Genomic DNA, 23,609 nt, shown 5'->3' with positions numbered 1-23,609 from the left:
ATCTTTTGAACGGTAGTGTGCAACCTTTTTTGCATTTATTAAATTGTTTGTTCATTTAATTTAGCTTTCAGCAACCAGTAAATTTGTAATACGCATTATACTATGTTTTAATCCATCCTGATGACTCTCCCCACTACCTCCCCCAAATCAGCAGAGAAAATATGATAAAACGTCAGTCTGGGCCTACCTTTAGGTTGTTACGCTGTACTGTGACTTTATATGTATTGTTAATCTATTCTCTAGTTCCTTCCTTTCACAAATCTTTATCCATTTTTCATGAATTATCAATGTTTTATCTTTGTTAAATGGTTTAATTTTAATCCAGTTTTATCAATGCTGTGGTCAAGTTCATGTGAACTTTGCTTCCCCTCGAAGCATGATCATGTACAGTCACTAATTTACAACACCTCTGTTGTTTCTGTACCCGATTCCTCCTCCTCCTTTTTTTCCTCTCTCTTGTTCTTTCTCCACCTGTCTCTTAGGAGCAAGAGTTTCTCCAGAGGCAGCAGCAGGAGCTGGATGGAGCTCTGAAGAAGATCATCCAGCAGCACAAACTAGAGATCGCCACTATAGAGAGAGACTGTCTCAACCACAAGCAGCAGCTCATGAGAGGTCAGGCACTCTATAAACAGAGGCCTCTGTATAATATTCTTGCATTTATACTAATGGAAAGCATGTTGAGTGTTTTTTGTTTGCCTGCAGTATGACCTGAAATAGTTGCACTTCGAACAGCAGTTTGATGTTATGAGGAAGTCCTGCAGACCTTTGTGTTAAATTGTGGTTATGTTCATTATAAATAAATTAGCTGCGCGTATATGGTGATAGAGTTATCTAGGTCACACTTTCAACTCCAACCACAAAGGAAACAAGCCAAACATGTTACCTGCTTCTACAGAGAGTAAAGCGCTCTCTAAACTGCATGTTATTTTCAGACAGAGGTCCAATTATAAAGGCCAGCTATATCTCTTGAGGTGTGGCCCAGATCTCATTTGATGAGACGTGCGAGTGAAAATGATTCCAGTTGAGATTGGCCATCGATGATTTGTAATGAACTGTATGACTTCGTGTCTGCAAAACATGTCTAAACCTGCATGGAGTCAAACGGTCTGGTTCTAATGGCTGAGAATCACTCTATTTTCTCTTTTGTTTTTTGGCTCACAAACCCACAGCTCGGGAGGCAGCCATGTGGGAGCTGGAGGAGCGCCACCTGCAGGAGAAACACCAGCTGCTGAAGCAGCAGCTGAAGGATCAATACTTCATGCAGAGACATCAGCTTCTCAAAAGACATGACAAGGTGAGACCTGTCTGTCAAAACTATTCAGCGAATCAAAGACTGGTATTTTTTGTAGCCAGTCTCTGACTGTTTATTCCCACGCGGCGGGTCATCAGGAGATGGAGCAGATGCAGGGTTATAACCAGCGACTCATAGAGGAGATGAAGAACAGGCAGGCACAGGAAAGAGCTCGGCTGCCCAAGATCCAGCGCAGTGAAGCCAAGACCCGTATGGCGATGTTTAAAAAGAGCCTGCGGATCACTGGCACAGGAACACCAGAGCAAGACAGAGAGAAGATCAAACAGGTCAGGCCCTCTTTCGGAAAGCTTTGTCAACATCAGAGAAATCAGGCTTGTGTTAAGACCTAAGGGTGTTTTCTGCTTTATTTCGAGCAGTTTGCTGCCCAAGAGGACAAGAGACAGAAGAATGAGAGACTTCATCAGCATCAGAAACATGAGAACCAGATGAGAGACCTGCAGCTGCAGTGTGACTCCAACATCAGAGAACTTCAGCAGATGCAGGTCTGTAACATGTATATATAAAACCTTACTGTCGTCCTCTTTACTTGGTGCTTGCATTTTTATTACATATACTTTTAAATGAATTTATGCTGCCCTCTATCTTTGGTCGTAACATTTGATTTGTTGTCTTTTTTGCCATTAGAATGAGAAATGCCACCTCCTGATTGAGCATGAGACTCAGAAGCTGAAGGAGCTGGATGAGGAGCACAGTCAGGAGCTGAAAGACTGGAGGGAGAAGCTTCGGCCCAGGAAGAAGGTATTCAGATTTCATTTCATTCACATTTCATTCATCCAATTAAACCTGATCATTTTAAGTTCATATACAATATAAAAAACAAAGCTAATATATTTAAAGCTGAATTTTAGCAGATGTTACTCAAGTTTTCAGTGCTGCTTAATATTTTGTGGAAACTTTTCTTCAGAAGAGATGTTCAAAAGAACAGCAGTTAGATCACATTATTCTGGAATGATAATATGCCATCTCATATATTTTGAGTAGGACTGTTCATTGTAAGAACATATACTGTATAATTCTCTCCTGATCTCTCTTAGGCTCTTGAGGAAGAGTTCACACGTAAACTGCAGGAACAGGAAGTCTTCTTTAAGATGAGTGGAGAGTCCGAATGCCTCAATCCCACCACCCAGAGCAGAGTCTCAAAATTCTACCCCATTCCCAGTGTGCACTCCTCTGGCTCTTAATCTTCACTGAGCGTTATCTAAAGTGAGGAAGAGCTGTTCCAGTCATTAGCCTTTTAAAGGTATGAGATCAGAATAGATGCATGGGGTTGAAATGAAATTCCAAAATACCTGAAAGTTGGAATCTAACAGTGATGAAGGACAAACCTCATGCATTACCTAGACATGCTTTTTTGCCACGTTTAATCCAATGGATTAACAATGTAGTTTTCTGTACGTTGTCTTCTGGTCATGTTAATTTGTGCTTGAGATGTTAGCACAAATTAGCAATGAATGCACTCAGGCAATATCATCTTGTCTTTGTGGAATACATAAAATAGACAGCCTTAATGAGAGTCACATGATGTCCATAACAAACATAACATCACAGAAGTAATACCACTAATAGGGTGACAGGTCACATTTAAAAGAACATGTGGACACACTAGTCACTGTTACAGTCAATTCTCTAAATGTTGCACAGTTAGTAAATGAAGCTTCAGTGCTGTTATAGTCTTGTAGCAGCTGTTATGCGTCGTGCTTTTTGAATACTCCTGTGAGTTTGGCCTATTCTGTTTTTAATGTCCGCGCAAAGTTACTTTTTAAACAAACTTCTATTTTAACTCTTTCTTTTATTATCTAACTTATGGTTAAAGATATTTGCAGTCAAGGAATGTAACCCATAAGATGACTTTGCACACTTTAAAACAAAAAACATATGCAGTAGTGATCTCTTTAGTTTATCAGGAAGGAAATAGTGCCCAAATATTTGTATACGATGATGTCATTTCTCATTTGGCAAGTCACTTTGTGGTCCAGAGTACCCAAGTTTATTTTTTTATGAGCAAATTAATTTCACATATTTGAAGAAAAATAGGGCAGTCTTTGACGCCTTGAATGTTTCATATATGGTGTTAAAAAGTTATTTATGGATTTAACTGAAGTTGAACGTTTAAGGGGAATATGAACTTTCACATGTGAGATTGATTATCTTAAGTTCAGGTTTTCTTTTTATTGAAGGACACATAGTTTGATAGATGTAGAGCAGTGTTTAGTCCATTGCGGTCTGCAAAAGTGTTTCAGTGGGAAAACATGAACATTTCTCACTGTTGCTGAGGACTTTTCATCTGATTTCATCAAGCTCTATTTTTGATAACATGTTTTGTGCAAGAAATTACATGCCTGTATCTTATCCACAATATGACACGCTGTGCTTATATTCTTTTGCATGCTGAAAGAAATCCCAAATGCTGTACTTTACCAGAGACGTGAAGTTTTTGAAAAGAAAATGCATTTTACAATAGCTGGTTCTAAAAGTTGGTATTTGCATAAACAGTGCATTACAAATCAGGATACTTGTTCAGAGACAGAAAGAAAGGGCCGATGTCCCAGTGTCATACAGCTGAACAGTGACCTTAACCTTCATTGGAATATCTGATGCATTTTTTTAGGTCAATTTATGTATCTAAATGCTTGCATCCATTGGTATACTGTAATAATGCTGTAAATAAAACTCATTGTATTTTCTTTGATTTGTTGGTGGATTTTTTGTAGTTCTGTGTTGAAACTATAAAACTAGTCGAACTAATCGAAATAATATTCTATTTTTTGTTACATATTGAGTTGCTTTTTACTTGTAATGACTCAGTACATGGTTTAAAAAAATCTCAAGATCTCTTTTCTTGTTTTGTGTAGTATATCATATTACATTTTGATTTTTTTTTTGTGCATTTGCAATTCAAAACATCACAATAGATAAGATTCATACAATACAAAAAAAAAAAAAGGCAATAACAAAGCCCACTACTGGGTAAAAAGTACATTTCAAGTGCTATATTCAATGTTATTTAATTGAAACTAAGACTGATGTCTTAAACCCGTGCTAGTAAAGCTGAAAATTGTTTGTAATGTATGGATTATAATATTTCATTCATTTGTTGTTTATAAAACTGCACACTTTGATAAAATAGAACCCAAACAAGCATCTGCGCTGTGTTACTTCATAAAAAGAGGCTAGTTTATGAATTTATCTTCTTAAAGATGTGTATTGTTTCTTTACACCGTCACTGCATCCACAAAAGTGTGCTGCTGCAAATGTGTTTGTCCTTACACACCATTGGTCCGAATCCATCTACCAGTCTGGAAATCACCTAAAGTTCAATATGGAGATACATGTCAGATTGACTGCTGGATCCAGCGCTCCCTTAAAATACCTCATTCATGATTTTTTTCAGCTACTGGTTGATGATGACGACAACATAAAAAAACCTTGAATATTATAACCTTTCATGCTAGGATACACTATATGATGAGAAGCCAAGTATACTACGACTGATATGTAGTTTGCTAACCTTTTTCACCCTTTTCTCCCCTTGGTCCCTCTGGTCCTCTTTGTCCCGGAAGGCCGGGTATCCCTGAGCTCCCGATTTCCCCTGTAGATCAAATACAAGCATATTCACAGCTCTTCACCTTGATTTGACTTCAAGCAGGCAGCACTTCAGTTCTTGATTCCTTGTCCAGTAGGGCGATATGAATCATGACTGGTACCTTTTTCTCCTTTAGGTCCAGGGTATCCTCTGTCTCCTTTGGGTCCTTGCCTGCCAGGAGGCCCTGGGATGGTCCCATATGCTGAAAAGATAAATAATGGTTAGGAATAATGATACTAGACAAATATGGTGATTAAATATATAATCAATATATGTGATAAAGTATGTGAGTAAAAGTGGACACTAACTTCTAAAGAAGTCCATTAAATCAGCCGTCACATTTCCGTAGGAACCAATCACACGGCTGTACCCGGGTGGCCCAGGAGGACCAGGAGGCCCAGCGGGTCCTTGGATCCTTCCTGCTTGTGTTCTCCAGTATCCCTCTGTCAGGTCCTGCAGTATACCCTGATCTAAAGGAAACAAGCAAGATGGATTTGCTCATTAACCCTGTGATGGACTGACCATCTGTCCACAGTGTTTCCCTGACTCTGGCCCAAGACACTTGGATTGGCTCCAGTACCTCTGCGACTGCATAGGATAAGCGATTTTGGAAAATGGATGGAATGCTTATTATTACTGTGCTTTGTACTACTTTTGTCTTTTAGACACAACACCGCCAGATTCTCGCAGTACCAAACAAAGCCAAAGCAGAATCACACACACAATTAGTAGTGTTTTGTTCCTAAATGAGTCAGTGTTTAAGAACAAATTGATGAGGTGAATGACTCAATGACTCGCTCAAAAAGATAATAGCTGCATCCAAATATGCACATTTCCCTACAACCCAGTCAAAGACACTTTAAAGTATTTCATAGTCTGGGCACCTTGATATCAATTTGACGTCAAATATTAGTCAAGGCGCTGTAACAATTTTAAATTCGATTTCTTCCTTGGTAATAAGGTGTAAACAGGAAGTTAATCCCACATTGAAATTGGTTTAATATATGTATACAATATATATATAATATATACATCAAATCAATGTCATGTAATTTTTTATTTTTTTTTGGAGTCAGTTTTGATGTCAATTTGATGTCTTTTCAAATTTGTAAATTTGTGCATATTTAAAAAATACTTGCAAATAAATTCAAATTGATTATTTAATATAAATTCTAGTTTTTCTACTGTTCTTTCTTTTTCTTTATGTCACTAAATCCCCTTAAATTCTTCAATTATGTAATGCCTATAAATAAAAAGTTGAATGTATTAAGTCCAGAATACATTCCTACTATATAGAACATACTTTTTTAACGTGACGTAATTACTTTCTCAAAAGAAGTACCTACTTAGAGTGTAGAAAAAAGCTGCATTGTAAGTGTGGGTATTTATTGAATCGCAAGGTTAAGTTCATTTTACTGCTTAATTATGAATATAACTCTGGTGCTTAGCACTTGAATGATACTGTACTCACTCTTAATGTAATCAGTCACTTTGAGTGCGACATTGGAATAGTCCAATGGTTCACTGATCTCAGAGCCATAGCGGTGTTGGCTTCTGGCATTGTGATAACTGTGTCCAGGTTCACCACGTTCACCCTTCTGACCAGGCAGTCCGGGGGGCCCAGGGGGACCGTGAACGTAGCGCCTCATAGTGTCACCTGAAAAAATATGAGACTATTTATTGATGCGGCAATCAACCACAAAGTCTTTCCAGGAATTGGTCAGACAAATCTAGGACACAGACAGTTTAAAATCATGCATTCAACTTTGAGAATGTAGAATGGAGTGAGATCATTTGTTAAAAATCAGTCAATGTCCACCATTATAAAGTTACACTGAGGAGTCAGTTTCCAGATTAGAGTATGTGTGGTGAGTGACACTCACTGTTTAGGTAGTCCTGCAGCTCAGCACGGATCTGTTCTCGTGCAGAAGATCCTGAATATGATACAAGGCCACTAGTGTCTCCTGGAGGACCCTGGGGTCCTGGTGGACCAGGTAGGCCTGGAGGTCCCCTAAAACCAGATTCTAAATAATAGAGAATCATATAATGAGTTTTTTAAAAAATTGCAAGAGTGTATTAGACAGTACAATAAAACTCATGAGAGGACTCACTCTGTAGGTAGAGCTGGATTTCCTCTAGTTTGTAACCTGTGACTGCAGAGGAGCCTCCTGGGGTGCCAGGTAGACCAGGGGGTCCCTGTATTCCTTGAGGACCAGGGGGCCCAGGACGTCCAACGCTTCCACTAAACCCTGACCCTTCAAACATATTCAAAGTGGAATATGAGGAAAGGAAACCCTTTACATGTTATTAAACACAATATTACAAATCATTTTCAGAATCACATACTCTGAAGCAGAGCGGTTATGTCACTGTAGGAAGCACCTGGCTGGCCAGGTGGGCCGGGAGGGCCTGGTGGTCCACTTCTGCCTGTCATTCCCTGCTCTAAACACAAATTCACAAATGCCATTTAATCAACAGAATTCAATCTATTGCAGCTTCAAAATAAGATTCAGATTAAAGACACACCATTCATCATTCTGATGGCATAGTTTGCCACTTCCTGTGCATTAAAGGTACTAGCACTAATCCCAGGTGAACCCGGTGGTCCTGGAGGGCCAATCACATAACGCCTCACATCTTCTCCTGAGCGCAAGAAAGTCACTGGGTCAACTCTCAGATTCAAGATTCAAAAGGTTATTTATACACAAGTGCGTCTGACATGGTTTACTCACTCTGTAAAAGGGAAATGATGTAGTCAGCACTTATACTTCCAGGTGGGCCAGGAGGTCCTGGAGGTCCTTGAGGACCTTGGCTAATACTGTTACCACTAATTCCAGAGCCTGAATCAAAATGATATATTTTACCACAAATGCAGCATGATGCATAGACATTCATTAAACATTACACAGCAGATCTTAACGTACGCTGAATGTAAGCGATAACCCGAGATGCCACATCCTCTACAGACACTGAAAGCCCAGGTGGACCAGGTGGGCCCTGAATACCAGACAAATGCTGCCTCATGCTGTCACCTGTGGAAAAGATGTCACACATTCGTGAGAAAATGACCTTCAGGAGCAGCAGTGTGATAATCCAAATGAACAGGTACTCACTCTGCATATACTCCATGATGTAACGACGATAGTCTGCAGCAGAATGGGATCCGCCAGAATGACCTGGAGGACCGGGTGGACCAGGAGGTCCTGGAGGACCAGTCCGCCCTTGTGGCCCGACTGCAACTGCTCCTGATACTGACGGCAACAAGACGTGACACAAGAGTTACGGTAGTGTTTTGCTTTGGGAACTTTGTTTGATAATCTAATATGGTCCTATATTAAAGATTTAGTTCACCCAAATATTTATAGAATTTATAAAATTTAAGTTGTGTTGAACAAAAGATGAATGAAAGTCTTACGGATTTAGAACGAGATGAGGGTTGTAATGTTTGGGTGAACACATACAGTACAACATTAATATTTACCTCTTGATTCTCCTTGGAACGCTGATGTACCTGGTACTCCAGGATCCCCTGGGAGATTATTTTAAAGATTATTGTACTGTAGATATTAATGAAACGCAATACAATGTCTCCCCATCATTAGTCGAGGTTTTTACCTTTACGGCCATCTTGTCCGGGTGGTCCAGGAGGTCCTGGGGGACCTGGTGGACCTTGAGCCACACCGTACTCAGAGACTATATAGAGTAAAAAAAAAAAAATTATTAATTCCATACTATTTATTGTTTTTATGAACACTGAAAAACTTATAATCTCTTCACAATATTTTAATTAACAGCAAATTAAGTATTATATGGTCTAAGTGCCAAAAAATAATAAACTAAACAAAGGCAAACAATAAACATAAACTAAACAAAGGAAAACAAAACATAATTAAAACTCATTTTTGACCAAATCCGTTGCTGTAAGTGTCACAATGTTAATGAATAACTTACTAACTCTACCGGGACTTCCTGGAAGGCCAGGTTGACCTGGTTCCCCTAAAAAATAAAGTCACATATGATAAATAAAGCACTATTAAAAGGCATATGGTGATCTAAGTATTTATGTATTTTACGGTTTATATAAATTCTTGTGATCAATATGAAGTGTTGGCTGGAGTAGAGAGCCTTACCTTGGTATCCTCTTGGACCTTGGGCACCTGAAATTTACATAAATGTATCATTAGATATCTGATAATAGTTAAATATTCTACTTTCTGATATCACATTTTCATAGTGCCTTCACTGGTGGTAGGTTGGAATAAAGGTACCAACAAGTAGAATCAACTAAACACCAGTTCTGGGTAAGACTAACCTGTCACTCCCTTAGGCCCTGGGGGTCCTGGTGGCCCAGGTGGTCCCGCAAAAAATGTTCCTGTGCAAGCAGCATTTGTAAAATTGTGAGACTTAAAAAACCACAACACCCTTAGAACAATGAATAATACTAGATACAATATATGCTGTAATCAAACCTGAATTAGGCACAAAGTTTCCTGGTTCTCCCTTCTCTCCTTTAGGACCAGGTCTTCCATATCCTATGAGACAGTAACAAAAGAGTTGAGAAGAGTATGCCACAATAGACATGTATGAATATGAGTTGGTGTGTGGCAAAAATGAATAAAATTGCAATGAATAAAATCAAAGATTTACATTTTTGTGTAAACTACTCCTTTACTTCATCTTACCTTGTGCACCCGGTTCACCAGGTGGTCCTGGTGGACCTGGTCTAGAATCGCCTATAGGGTGAAAAAATGGATTAAATGCATTCAAATATAATCCAATCTAAATTCTATTTGTCATATATAAAGCTGTATAATTTCATAAACTCTTAAATTCCACATTTAAAAGACAATGTATGTGGCAAAAAATCAGACATTCAACAGATGTTGATCCTGAAACCTTTCATGGATAATGTTATTGTACCTGGACGTCCAGGGGGCCCTGGGGGACCAGGAGGCCCAGGTGGTCCAGTAACACCAACATGTGCAGCACCATGCTGTCCTAAAAATGTCAGATGTACAAGTGTCATATTAATGCATTTCTGTAAGTCACTAATGTTCAAATTAGATCTCACTTTCTGACTCACTTTCTGCTCGCGTTGCAACCAAAGTCTCACCAGCATTTACTACAATACCCGGTTCTCCTTGATCTCCCTTATCACCTTTAGGACCTGCACAAAAATCAAGGTGGATGGATGGATGCATGGAAGGTCATTTGGATATAATTTATATTCTACAAATATACAGTCGTGGCCAAAAATATTGGCCCCCTTGATAAATATGATCAAAAAAGGCTGTGAAAATTCATCTGCATTGTTAATCCTTTTGGTCTTTTGAATAAAAAAAACACAAAAAATGTATCCTTTCATTGGATTATAAGAATTTAAAATGGGGGGAAATATCATTATGAAATAAATGTTTTTCTCTAATACACATTGGCCACAATTAACGGCACCCTTTTATTCAATACTTTTTGAAACCTCCATTTGCCAGTTTAACAGGTCTAAATTTTCTCTTATTATGCGTGATGAGGTTAGAGAACACCTGACAAGAGATCAGAGACCATTCCTTCATCCAGAATCACTTCAGACCCTTTAGATTCCCAGCTGCATGTTGGTGCTTCTCCTCTTCAGTTCACTCCTCTCATTTTCTGTAGGGTTCAGGTCAGAGGACTGGAATGGCTATAGCAGAAGCTTGGTTTTAAACTCAGTGACCCATTTCTGTGTTGTTTTTGAGGTTTGTGTTTGGATTATTGTACAGTTAGAAGATCCAAACATGGCCCATTATAAGATTTCTAACAGAGTCAGTCACTTACTGATTTTTTATCTGTTGGTATTTGATAGAATCCATGATGCCATCTATCTAAACAAGATGTCCAGGACCTCTAGCAGGAAAATAGGCCCACAACATCAAAAATACAGCAGTATATTTCATTGTACACATGGGGTACTTTTTTCTCTGTGTTCACCAAACCCATCTTAAGTGTTTGCTGCTAAAAAGCTCATTTTTTAGTTTCATCTATTCATAGAAGCCATTCCCATGTAAAGTTCCAGTCATGGCTGATAACTGAATATGCTTTAGTTTGTTTTTGAATGAGCTAAGGGAAATTTTCTTGTAACCCTCCCAAACATCATGTGTTGATGTAGATTCTGTTTGACAAATTTTTTTAAAGGTTTTCTGAACAAGAGACTCAACTATTTTCTGCAACTCTCCAGCTGTGACCCTTGGAGAGTCTTTAGCTACTCAAACTCTCCTTCTCACCACACATTAGGACGATATAGACACACGTCCTCTTCCAGGAAGTTTCGTAACATTTTCTGTTGGTTGGAAATTCTTAATTATTGCCCTGATGGTGGAAATGGGAATTTTCACTGCTCTAGTTCTTTTCTTAAAACCACTTCACCAATTTGTGAAGCTCAATTATCTTTTGCTGCACATCAGAAATATATTCTTTGGTTTTTCTCATTGTGATTGATGATTAAGGGAATTTGGGCTTTGTTTTCCCTCCTCTTTATATTTCTGTGAAACAGGAAGCCAGAGCTGGATGATTTCATATTTATAATCATGCTGGAGTGCTCAAAATTGTGAATATGAATGTGAATATACTTCAGAGATATTTTACTCATAAGAATTTATAGGGGTGCCAATAATTGTGACCAACGAGCATTTGAGAAAAACATTAATTTCATAACGATATTTCCCCTCCGTTTAAAATTCTTATTATCCAATGAAAGGATACATTTTTGTGATTTTTTTAAATAAAAGACCAAAAGGATTAACAATGCAGATGAATTTTCACAGCCTTTTTTGATCATATTTACCAAGGAGGCCAATATTTTTGGCCACGACTGTACAACATTACATAGCAACACCAGATGAAAAATGCAGATTTACCAGGCTGACCAGGAAGTCCAGCAGGGCCAACAGGACCTAGCATCACAAGACATACCATAAAATTAAATTATAAAAATACTGTTGTACCCAAACAGTTTTATTAGTTTAAAGTTGTGATTATTAAATAATGCAAAAATGTGTTTAATTAACAAACATTCCTGGCACAGTGTTTTTACGGGTTAACAGGAGATAGGTGTTTTGATTTGGCTGGATTTGTAATCTTGGTTTTTAACATACCTGAGAGTCCTGGAGCGCCAGGTGGGCCAGGAGGACCAGGGCTCCCAGGTGGTCCTGGGATTGCCACTGAGCTAAAACCTGCTACAAAATTAAAACTCTCAGTAAGTTCACATCACTGCGCAGTGAACTGTTAAATGTGTTTTAATACTTCATGTAGCCTTACCTCCATTGATAACTCTTCCAGCCTCACCAGTCTCACCTGTGAACATTTTCAGATTAATTATTTGGACATTTATAGACACAGTAGCACACATGATTCTAATGTCCAAAAATAAGACAAAATATATTGCTAAAAACACAAGACTTCAAAAAGCAGCTAAGCATTGATCCTGTAGTCTGTTTTACTAATACAAACAGCACCTTTAGCTCCAGGCTGACCAGGATTGCCAGGTAGGCCTATGAGAAAAGAAAGCAAAAATATCTTCAAACATAGTTCAGATAAACTGTAAAAATATAAACTGCATAAAAATGTAACATATAAATCAGGTAGAGAAAAGAATGCAGTTCAAGTGACAGGTTACCTGGAGGTCCTTGAATCCCTGGAGTTCCTGATTTAAAGTAGACAGCAGAAAAAAAAATTATAGGAACAATGCTATAACATGCAGTTTGAGATCATTTTCTCAAAATGAGGAACATGTTTTTCTACATGCTTTTATACCTGGTTGCCCAGGATCGCCAGATGGCCCTGGTGGTCCTCTAATTCCTGGTAAACCAATTGAGCCTGGCTCACCTAGATATGAACAACAATGACACAGAATACAGACAAAGATTAAAACAAAGATGCAGATATAGGTAAAACAAAATTTAAAAAAAATGGTTTGGAATAATCAAATCTTAAAATGCCACTCACCTCTTTGGCCCTTTTCACCATCAGGTCCTTGAGGCCCTAGAATGAAATGACATATTACTCAGAGGGGACTTCTTTTTATACCAATACAATATTGGCATTAAACAAGTCCTGATAATAACAGAACTTTAATAGATTCCATGCACCCACATCCAAATTAAGCAACTAAGCAATGCAGTCTTGGAAAATACAATATAGTCATATTATTTAGTGATATTATTTCAAGAAAAATTGCTTTAGCTAACAAATGAAAAGCACAAACAATTTCTGGCCATTATCCATCTACTGTATTAAGATCTACTTGTTTGGGGTCGGTAAGATTTTTTAATGATTTAGAAAGAAGTATCTTATGCTCACCAAGACTGCATCATCAAAATATAAATACAAAAATATTGTGAAAAATTATTACGATTTAAAAAAAGCTATATTATGTGTCATTCAATTTTAACAGGTCATTTATTAATTTATTCATTTATTGAAAAGAAAATTTTCAGGAGCCATTATGCAGTCTTCAGTGTCCCTTAGTCGTTCTGATATGCTGATTTGGTGGTCAAGAAACATTTCTTATTATTATCAGTGTTGAAAACAATCATGCTGTTTATTATTTTTGTGCAAACTGTGATACATTTTTTTTTCAGGATTCTTTGATGAATTGAAAGTTCAAATGACAACATTTATTTGAAACGGATTTTTTTTGGTGTTGATGGCCAACACGTCACGGTTAAAAATATAGCTCTGTCTGATGTCGAACTGTATGCATATAATTCTTATATACAGTATACAGGAAACCCAAATTGGACTCAGATTTGAGTTTTGAATTTGGCGATCCCCCTCCACACTCTTCGGCCTATCACATGTCTGTTCTCTCCCTATTCTAACAATAAAATGGCAAAAAGCCAAAAATCTCAGGTTTGTGTCTGTTCCTACAGATGAATCACCTGCTGATCCTTTAGCTCCTTTCTCACCAGATGGCCCTTGTCGTCCTGCAGCACCAGGAACACCTGACACAGGGTACAGTGATTTAACAATGAATGAAATATTTGTAAACATGGCACAAATGAATAAAGTTCTTTGATATGGCTCAGTACAAACATACACACCTGGCAATCCATTTTCTCCTCTTTCACCATGATCACCTGATACAACACACATAATTTTACATGAATTCACACTGACTATACTAACGACTGGATACTGTATTACTTTACGTATTTCAGGCTGACATATTATTGGTTACAAACCTTTAATTCCAGGTGGACCAGAGAGACCTCTTTCACCTGGAAAGAAATGTTTTTAAAACGATAAACATTAGGATTTTGTTCTTATAATGCTTTTTGAAAACATACCAAGTCTTCATTGTGATACACACCTTTTGGCCCGGCAGGGCCAGGTTCACCTCTAAAGCCTTGAGGGCCTTGTTCACCTGCACAGATTTAAAAAAAAAAATAATAATAATAATAATTTTTTGTTAATGTCATTATTTTATAACACAAAAATAACACAATTGCGCTAAAATATTTTTTGTAAAGAAAGAGTTGATTACCTTGTAAACCACTAGCACCTGTTGAACAAACAAAAAGAGAACAAAGATCAAACACATGCTTATACTGCATTACTGCTTAAGGATTATGTGACATTTATATATATATTTATGCCATTGCATTTCTTTTGCAATCAGTTCATTTCATTACAATCTCAAATGATTCTGTACAGCTAATTTCACTAAATATAATAAGTATCAGCCTTTATGTAAACTATGTTTTGTATTGACCTTTAGGCCCAGGTGGACCAACAAGACCAGGAGAGCCAGGAGGACCAGGAATACCTGGAGAAAAAACAGATACACAGACACATTGTAAATGAGATCAAAACAGTAGTTTTATCCTCAAATTTATCTTGTGTATGAGAGCCCTAATTTGTATTGAATGGAATACAAATTAAATGCTATTATCATTTTCAAAAGCCATATTCTCCAAATATGCAGTATCTTACCCCTTTCACCCTTCTCTCCGGCTCCTGGGGCTCCTGGCTCTCCACGGGGTCCAGGCTGACCATCTCTTCCCCTGAAACCCGGTGGACCTTCTGGACCATGTTCACCTGTCATACACATTTTAAAGTTTTGATGAGGCAACATCTGGAAAAGGTTCATGTTTTTAGTAAGAGCATTAACAGGACTGAGTCAAGTGTTTACAGAAGAGATGTATCTATATATATGTAGGTAGGGATTAGTCAGTCAACTGGATTGTATGAATTGATTTTATTTTAAGGTATTTGTTAGTGCTACAGCATTAGCACCTGTCAGCTGCAGCATTTATGGACTGTATCTTTAAACCTTAACCTCTTAGGCTTTTGGGGTAATTGTTGATTTACTTGTGATTTCAACACAGAATTAATGATAGTGAATGTTTTTCCACAAATTAAAAATATTGCATGTTTCAGGTACCTGCACTTCCTTTGTCTCCTTTTTGCCCTTCTCTTCCTGGATGTCCTGCCATTCCTGGAGGACCTAGATGTGCACAGACAAGGAAACTTTTAAGACTTCATTCTGCACAACTGTTAAGACTAGCTCTACAAGAGGATCAAGCATTATTCTTACCTGGTAGACCTGGAAAACCGTTATCACCTGAAAAACAGGTTTAAATGGTTTAAGTTTTCATGTTTGAGACTGTAAGCATATCAGTATAAACAATTCATCTAATTCACATTTCACAGCCAGTTTTACTATTGTACAAACCCTTCATTCCTGGAGATCCAGTGTCACCTAAGAATGGTGAAAAGAGCAAATGTGTGATTGATGTAGTGATGGAAAAGCAGGTTATTGACTATTAAATCTCCATAGAATGTAGGAATAAAGTTTTCTGTACTGGCAGTTCAGTAAAAACTGAATAGCTGGTGTACCTTTAGGCCCTGGAAGTCCTCTTTCAGCTTTAACTGAAGAAGCAAGGAAGGCTAGATACACACACACAAAAAATATTAATATTATTATTTGTATTAAATGTATGCATATATGCATGACATTTTATAAACAATGTACATGTTTAGTTGCACATGTTGTTCGTTTGTCTAAGCAGAACTGTGTTCACATGTACCTTTCATGGCTTCAGACTGCAGCTCTGCTCTCAGTATTTGCTGTACATTTCTCTGCAGTTCAGAATTGTCTGAATAAACTGCAGAATCCAGTGAATTAACATATGCTGCTTTACTTCCACCTGCTTTATATATGCCAATGTCATCAGCAGGAGAGGACAGACGACTTGTGTGGGCTGTCATGGAGGAGGATATTCCCTCAAGGGCGCTGACACGAGACTTTAGATTCTTTACCTCCTCAGCTTCAAGGGAAAGAGATTAGCAACAGATTAGAAGACAATATGCAATAGCGCATATTTTAAAGTAACTTTGTAAGTTATCTAGAAAATCTCATCTTGAGTTGAACTGCACACAAACACAAATTCACCTCACATTTTGAAAACCTGTTGTACAGTTTTAAATGAAGCTACAAGCTGTTTCAAATGTCTTAGTAGCAATAATTGTTCCTCAAGAGAAATAGTGAATAAATATATCATGTCTTTCATTAAAATGACATGACTTACATAAAGCAATGAGTCCAAACAGAAGGCCGAGGAGCAGCAGGAGACTGAGCAAAAACCCAAGCAGCCACTTCCACCAGGAACAGCATTTTGGCCCACATCCACAAAGACCCCCTCCATGCTTACAGTCATCGTCATCAACAACCTTAGCCTTGTGGATCTCTGACAGGACACACACAGCAGGAGACAGGTGAGCAACTGTTTTATACAGCATTACTGTATACTATATTATGTGCAATGATTTTTTTTTTAAAGAAAAGGATTTACCTGCATATGTAGCCTTATCTTTTGTTGACACTGATGTAGACCCATCTTTGGTGCGGTAAAAAAAAAAATGTTTTGTTATGTCAACAGATATTACTTTTTTTTTTTTTTTTTTGAGACAAGCAGTAACATCTCTTAACCTAATATCCCTCAAGATGAAAACAGGTAAATTCAAAAGCTTATATCAAACATAAACATCAAAATACATAAAAATTAATTCCCTTACAATATGCACCAGAGCTAGACTTCACAGGAGCACTTTCAGAATAGCTGGTCGTTATAGTTTCTTTCTTCACTGAAACATCTGAATATGACCCCAAAACAAAGATTGTGTGTATTCAGTTAATCAGAATGTAGTGTTAGTGTAGGTCATGAACTGCTTTAATTCAAACACCACAAATAATTCCCTTAGCAACATCAAATACAACACTTAGTGTCCTGAGTGTACCTGCTGTCCCATTGGGGGTGCTGTTGGTAAACTGCTTTCCACTGTCTTTGGTCAGGATAAGTTCTTCGGTTTCTCTCTTCACTGGAATGTTCTCTTTCTCCAGCGTCAGGTATCTCTTTGACACATTTTCATTAAGGGTCCTTGTACCAGTTCCTAAATAAGACACAAAAGTCTCATGTTTATAATGCCGCACTGAATATACATTAAAGAACTACAGTAGCCATAAATCTTTTTCCTGAGTAAGTATAACAAACACCTGAAGTGGAGACGCCTGTGCTAACAGCAAGTGTGCTGCTGGGACTTGAGGAATAATTCTTCTGCACTCCATATCCTAAAAATACCCACATAACAAATAAGCAAAGATGTTTGAATGTCAAGTATATATTTGCCACTTAAAAGGACAGTGTCCCTATTCATCAAGCAACAATGTCTACCTCTTTAGAGAACTAAAAGTTCAGATTTACTTGCCCTAACAACATTTTCATTCACCCAAACAGAACAAACAAAAGCATTAAATTAGCCAAAAGTGTGAGTAAATACTTTTACCTTGTTGCAATCTATCATAGTTTCCACAAAAATATAAAGCAGCACAACAGTTTTCAACACTGATAATCAGAAGATATCAATCATCAGAAGAAATATTTCTTGAGCAGCAAATCAGCAAATTAGAATGATTTCTGAAGGATCGTGTGACACTGAGATTTGCTGTCATATGATTATATTACATTTAAAAATATAATAAAATAGAAAACAATTCTTTTTAAATTGTTATAATATTTCACAATATTACAGTTTTTACTGTATTTTGATCAAATAAATGCAGCCTTAGTGACTTCTTTCAAAAACCTTACCAATCCCTATCCATTGAAAATTAGTGTATTTATATATTATATTTATAATCTACATTAAATGTTAGGATTTTTTAACACTTTTATTGCAAAACAAAGAAATACAGGAAAAAATTCATACTGATTAGTTGATTATTTTCATTCCATTCCTAACTGCTTCCTCTTGTTTACTACTTTGACAGTTCAGCACTGGGCAACAGAGGAAGTGAAGATTCTATCATCTGTCCCAAATCTCTCTCACATTGACCCCGGGCCATTTTTGTTGTCGAGCTCTGTTGTACAGAGTAAATATAACAAACACCTGCAGTGGAGACGCCTGTGCCAACACCAAGTGTGCTGCTGGGACTTGTCACATAATTCTTCTGGACACCATATCCTAAAAACAACCACATAAACAATTGAACATGCTTACAAGAAATGTTATTAACCTGTCATTTGTCAAAGCAATGTCATTATAATTATTTAATATTATATTGCCTCAGAGGATACCTGATTGTGTGTTAACTCCACTGGAGGTTAGGACTCCACTGGCAGGAGCTAAATTGTTGTGGAAGCCATACACTGTAAGTCAAGAAAAAACATACTGGACTGTGCCTTCAACTGAATGTTTTGATGTATTAGCAATTTTATTTATTATAACACCAGAAAATAGAGTGTGATGTTGATGATGACTTGGTCAATAAAATACAGAGGATGACTTGATCAATTCTCTTTATTTTCAGGTTAACTTAGTAAATCAGTGATCAGCTGCGCAGACCTGATAAGGAGGATGGTGATGTGCTGTTAACAAGAGCAGCTCCCGTTGACATGTTGTTGGTGTTGGTGTGGAAGCCGTAAGCAGTACCAGTGGAGACTGTAGAGGGCAGGGTGGAGCTGTTCCATGTGTATGAGGCCAGCTCAGCGTCAAGAATAGTGGTGTCATATTGCTCGACTGAAAAAATTGAAAGGAAGTCTTAACTTGGAATTGAATGCAAGATCTCTATGCATGGATGAGCTGGGGAATTTGGACATTTTTGTGCATGAAAATAAATGGGCTCTGCACACCATAGGTGTGGTTAACTACTACAAAATCTTTACTAACAACACATGATTTGTGAACAGCCTGATCTCTTCAAATCCAGTTTTCAGTACCTTGCTTGGTGGAGATCTTGGTGTCTAAGGTGCTGGCCTTGCGAGGTACAGGGAGAGGGGAGGAGGAGGAAGATCGTGTGGGGCTGACGCTGGCCGAACGTGATCCCTTCAACAGCTTCTTCACATCATCCAGCTCTGTCCCTGTAGCAATAGCACTGTATTAGCCACAACATCGTGTCTAAACTTGCCTTCATGTTCACTCTCTCATGCTACTGTCTGCTGTGGTGTTAAACAATACAGCTTTTCCTTGAGCCTCTGAGAAAAAAAAAAAAAAAACTATATACACAGTGGCAGAGCTAGAGTTTTATACATGGGGTGGCCATAATTAATTCAGGGGGTCCATTGACCATTACAGAAAATCAGCGTATTATTTTAGGAATAATTAACAAACTTGTGATTATTTTAACATGTTATTTTTTTCTCAATTTCTTCTCAATTTTTCCAAACTAAACTATAAGGGAAACCCTATTGTTAAGGTTAAAAGTTCATATTCTGCGATTAAAACGCTCATTGAGGGATTACATGAGATACTATACATTCAGTAGCCTAATAAACTGTAGAGTATCTTTCAACATGCCCTCGGATGTTCATTCAAAATTCATCCGCCACTGTAGACCTACATTTGTTTACTTGCTTCCTCAAGTTATAACGGGGCTGTTTAAACATTTCACATCATATTAGTATGAGTTATTTAAAAAAAAAAAAAAAATGTTGTTAAGTGCTACACAGTTCTGTACCTATATTTATTTTATTTATGTGATTTTCTAAGACAACTGAATTAGACAGAAAAAGGGATAACATACATCTAGTGGAGGGAGATGCACTCTGTAGTCTGGTCCTGATTTCCGTCTCTAAAACAAACACAGAAAGACAAAGCTGGAGAAAAAATACTTTAACTAATAATTATCTCATCCTTATTTCAACACCATTAAGCACATATATTTAAATATGTAACTGATCAGTAATGTCCAGGAACCACGAAGTGCTAGAAACATGGAACGCAACTTGGCAATGTTTACTTTCTGATATTGACGACTTACCATACACTTTCCAGTTTATTCCACTACTGCTTTTCAAATTCCATAGATATTGAATTTTGAATTGAGTGGAAATTATTATTATTAATTACCAGAAAAAAACTTGGGAAATGAACAGGAACACAGGTGTGTATGAAAAATTTTCCATGATAGCTCTCTGTTATAGTGAGTTGTAATAGACAATGGTATTTTTTCAGAAATATTAGACAGCTGAATGCTTCGGGTTACGAATAAGAATCAAGAAGTGGTGTAATATATTTCTGACAAAGAAAGACCTGAATTAAAGGTGTGTCTGAAGAGCGGCCCACCGTTTTTAGCCAATCAGAAACACTCCGTGTGAATTACTGCATGTTTGGATTTGCTGAAATTTATTTTATGTGCAGGGTTTTGAAGAGAGTGTTTAAAGTAAAAAAGCATATAATATCATTGGACAATAAAGATGATAATCCTATGCAAAGTAATTCATACACTAGTTGCATAAGTGTAAATAATAATCTCACCCCTGCTTTGACTCCTTCCTCTTGAACCTGAAAACAGAGCAATTGAAACAAAAGGTGATATTTCTCTATTCATATTTTATTTTCATATTCATATTTTTTTTAAGAAGGACTTGTGCCTGATGATCCTGATGTTCCATTTGTGTTTTTTGTACAATAAAAATATAAAAAACATTGATAGTTTATAAGTGAGTGTGGATCCTGATTTCTTCATTTGTCTCTATCATATAAACTATGTTAAACATTTATTATTATTATTATTTGGCTGAGGGTCTTACCATAGTCTTTTCTTTTTATTTCTGGGGATGAGTTGTCACTTGAACTTCCTGTTGATGTTAAAAAAAAAATTACATGCTAGTGTAATTATGAGGGACTGACAAAACAAATGCTTAAAAAAAAGTATTTATTTATTTATTTAAGTTTTCTCAGCTGTGACTAACCATCATAACGACGTGAATGAGTAGTTTTGCTTTTCCTCTCCACAAACAGAGGGGAGTCTTGTGTTCTTCTCATGCCATCAGTAGAGCTGGATCTTACCCTCAACCCTGTTCCCGATCCAGAGACACCACCTGTCTTCCTGCTCACAGTTGTCTCCTCTGCCAGATATTCCCCTGATCCAGAGCCTAACCCACCTGCACTCACACACAAAGATGCTGAGACACAGGAGCAGGGACGATTTTAGCCATTTACAAATATATTAAACATAATATATAGTATAAAACCTGTATGTATGTATGCATGTATGTATATATGTATGTATCTATATATGTATGTATATATATATATATTATATATATATATATATATATATATATTAAATTGGCTCAAAGCAAGAAAAAAAAAAACTCTTAAAAAATAATGCTAAATTGCTAAATTGGCTTACAGGATGAGAAAAAAGAACTGCCGTTGCTCGGAGTCAAAATGTTCTTCTCCAGGCCAGCAGACCCAGAGGTGCTTGACATGCCCTTGTTGGCGGATGCACTGTAGCCTCCTGCGAGTTAAAAACACAGTAAATTACAGCAATGTCCACTTTGATCTCAGCCACAGATCTGAAGTTACAGCCATAGTTTGACAAGCAGGAATTTTCCCATAATGCACAAATTAAGAGGAAGAAGGCATTGAATATGAATAAATCAGACAGTGAGAACAGATAAAATGTACACGGGAAAGTGAACAGGGGTAACTTACGTGGAGGTAAAGATGTAATTCTAGTAGTAGAAATCGTTGTTTCTGTGAATACCTTAATAAAAATACACCACTTAAACACAGACAGGGGAGTCGTGGCCTAATGGTTAGAGAGTCGGACTCCCAATCAAAAGGTCTTCATCACTATAATAATCAAGCTTTTTAGTAACATTACAAAACCAGGTCTTCATAATGAAAAGATCTTCACAAAAGATTTTGGTTCAGGTTCACAGCAAACTGATAAACTCAAGCTAATCAAACACACTTACCTCTCTCTCCTGAACTTCCTCCTGAATAGTTTCTCTGCTGTCTTAAATCATCCATTCCATGCTAAATAAATGTAGCAAAAAATTACAGATCATTAAAATTGGTGTGACACAAAGCAGAATCAGTCTAGATCTACTCAAACAGAGCTTTAAGGTGTGTTTCTATTATAGTTGAACTGTGGGATAGTACTTGATGAGAAGAGCTGCAATAAATATTATGCGTAATATACATAAACTTATTTAGTCAATTATACTTAATTTGTGATATATTCCTGTATGAAATACAGAATAATTTGTTTTTACGAGATGATGTGTTTTACTGTCTTTGTCCCTCACAGCAACACGTTTTTACAAGAAATTCTAAATGCATGCACACTGATCAACAAAAGGATTTTTTATCTTTCCTGGCAGATTCTACTCAGATTTCAAGGCAAGAATATTTTAGAAAGGAACTAAGACTATTCCACACCATATCAAAAGAGTAATTACAAATGACTCATATACCCATATTCAACTTTAATGAAAAATAATGCCTAAAGGACAATTTTTTGCTCTAACAAAAGACTAGCAAGTACAACTATAGTCTCATATTTACAGTGGAGAGAGTAAAGCAATTTATCACCACCCCACCCTCCTCACATCTTCAGTTTCAAACGCAAGACCAGCTACTGTTTCCATACAAACCGCAATACATGAAAAAGCTAAACACAGTGAATGGTCCCCCATAGACAAATTATGCCTTTATTTGCTAATGGTGATTGTCTGTGCAGGGCTTTTCAGCCCTGAATACAGAATCATTTCAGATTTGAACCCAACTTCTTCCCTACATTTACCGTGAAGTTTAGAATAAAACAACGAAAGATTAAAAATGTCTCATAATTAATAAAATGGACCCATAATTTATCATTAATATCACAAAGGAGTTTTTGTTTCTACTGTTTCAGTCTAGGTTCTAGTCTTTGGTGCAATCCTGCACAGAACAAAATACAAAGTCTGATTGTTCACATTTACAAATAAATATTTCAGAAGAGCAATGGGCTCACCATATAAAAAGCAATAATTATGAATAAATAAGAAGGAATATATTTACAAAGCCTAACTGAAGCACAAATGTATTGCTATTCATTTCTCTTTTTTTGTGATTAAAAGAAAAAAGGTTAGAAACCAAAATCATTAATAAAATGTATTACCTTTGATCCTTGAGAATCTGAAGAGAAAGGGATTTTAGATAAAGTCCACTTAAGAGTCACCTGTGAACTTCACCTGTGCAGTATGAATGTTGTTACCTGACTTCTGGTGTTTTCTTTCTGATATATTCTCTCTTCTTTGACCGGCAAGTCTCCACAGGAGTTCTGGGTTGGATTTTATACCGAGCCACTCCCCTGTCTTTTGGCAGGTACACAGACAGATTAAAAAAAAAACAATACCCTCAGGAATCACAATTTTATCCTTTATGTTGCAGCAAACTAAAGCTTTA

General features: G+C 37.1%; 2 protein-coding genes across 7 annotated transcripts in view; one reads left to right on the top strand and one right to left on the bottom strand.

Annotated features, from left to right (window-relative positions):
- LOC109055185 (STE20-like serine/threonine-protein kinase) overlaps window positions 1-4,001 on the top strand; it is a 26,929-nt gene extending 22,928 nt beyond the window's left edge. For all 3 annotated transcript variants that reach the window (XM_019072425.2, XM_019072424.2, XM_019072426.2), the window contains 6 exons: window positions 483-612; window positions 1,170-1,294; window positions 1,390-1,578; window positions 1,669-1,794; window positions 1,937-2,050; window positions 2,347-4,001. In XM_019072425.2, the coding sequence (XP_018927970.2) occupies window positions 483-612; window positions 1,170-1,294; window positions 1,390-1,578; window positions 1,669-1,794; window positions 1,937-2,050; window positions 2,347-2,493 (831 nt within the window). In that variant the 3' untranslated portion in view covers window positions 2,494-4,001. The remainder of the gene's footprint in view (window positions 1-482; window positions 613-1,169; window positions 1,295-1,389; window positions 1,579-1,668; window positions 1,795-1,936; window positions 2,051-2,346) is intronic.
- LOC109101157 (collagen alpha-1(XVII) chain-like) lies at window positions 3,462-23,609 on the bottom strand. 4 transcript variants are annotated; one of them, XM_042768939.1, is made up of 57 exons: window positions 23,323-23,609; window positions 22,133-22,196; window positions 21,870-21,917; window positions 21,565-21,672; window positions 21,122-21,334; window positions 20,960-21,007; window positions 20,685-20,711; window positions 19,951-19,998; window positions 19,148-19,288; window positions 18,774-18,947; window positions 18,506-18,577; window positions 18,318-18,392; window positions 17,425-17,499; window positions 17,169-17,321; window positions 16,947-17,036; window positions 16,724-16,768; window positions 16,460-16,618; window positions 15,959-16,198; window positions 15,768-15,818; window positions 15,604-15,630; window positions 15,466-15,492; window positions 15,313-15,375; window positions 14,862-14,966; window positions 14,641-14,694; window positions 14,413-14,430; window positions 14,239-14,292; window positions 14,111-14,146; window positions 13,970-14,005; window positions 13,808-13,870; window positions 12,873-12,908; window positions 12,681-12,752; window positions 12,544-12,570; window positions 12,383-12,418; window positions 12,186-12,221; window positions 12,023-12,103; window positions 11,786-11,821; window positions 9,979-10,062; window positions 9,816-9,893; window positions 9,578-9,628; window positions 9,365-9,427; window positions 9,208-9,267; window positions 9,026-9,052; window positions 8,847-8,891; window positions 8,511-8,588; window positions 8,377-8,424; window positions 8,009-8,146; window positions 7,820-7,927; window positions 7,628-7,735; window positions 7,422-7,538; window positions 7,242-7,337; window positions 7,007-7,150; window positions 6,779-6,919; window positions 6,367-6,552; window positions 5,204-5,365; window positions 5,017-5,097; window positions 4,830-4,901; window positions 3,462-4,619 (listed from the first exon to the last, which is right to left on the bottom strand). In XM_042768939.1, exons 2-57 carry the CDS (start codon window positions 22,188-22,190, stop codon window positions 4,576-4,578), a joined length of 4,563 nt encoding a protein of 1,520 aa, XP_042624873.1. In that variant the 5' UTR covers window positions 22,191-22,196; window positions 23,323-23,609; the 3' UTR covers window positions 3,462-4,575. The 4 variants fall into 4 exon arrangements, with proteins under 4 accessions (XP_042624873.1, XP_042624874.1, XP_042624872.1 ...); XM_042768940.1 differs by having other exon boundaries at window positions 4,821-4,901; window positions 21,122-21,313; window positions 23,323-23,603; XM_042768938.1 differs by having other exon boundaries at window positions 4,821-4,901; window positions 23,419-23,601.

This window comes from Cyprinus carpio, chromosome A13, assembly GCF_018340385.1.
Source record: "Cyprinus carpio isolate SPL01 chromosome A13, ASM1834038v1, whole genome shotgun sequence".
NCBI lineage: Eukaryota > Metazoa > Chordata > Actinopteri > Cypriniformes > Cyprinidae > Cyprinus > Cyprinus carpio.
This window is presented reverse-complemented; position numbering and strand designations above follow the sequence as displayed.

Excerpts from the sequence above, each read along its gene's own strand:
- LOC109101157 (XM_042768938.1), bottom strand. The coding sequence starts at position 22,190 with ATGGATGATTTAAGACAGCAGAGAAACTATTCAGGAGGAAGTTCAGGA. Across the intron at positions 20,712-20,959 it reads AATAAAAAGAAAAGACTATG|GTTCAAGAGGAAGGAGTCAA; the intron begins GTAAGACCCTCA and ends CTCTGTTTTCAG. Across the intron at positions 18,578-18,773 it reads ATCACCATCCTCCTTATCAG|TGTATGGCTTCCACAACAAT; the intron begins GTCTGCGCAGCT and ends CTTGACTTACAG.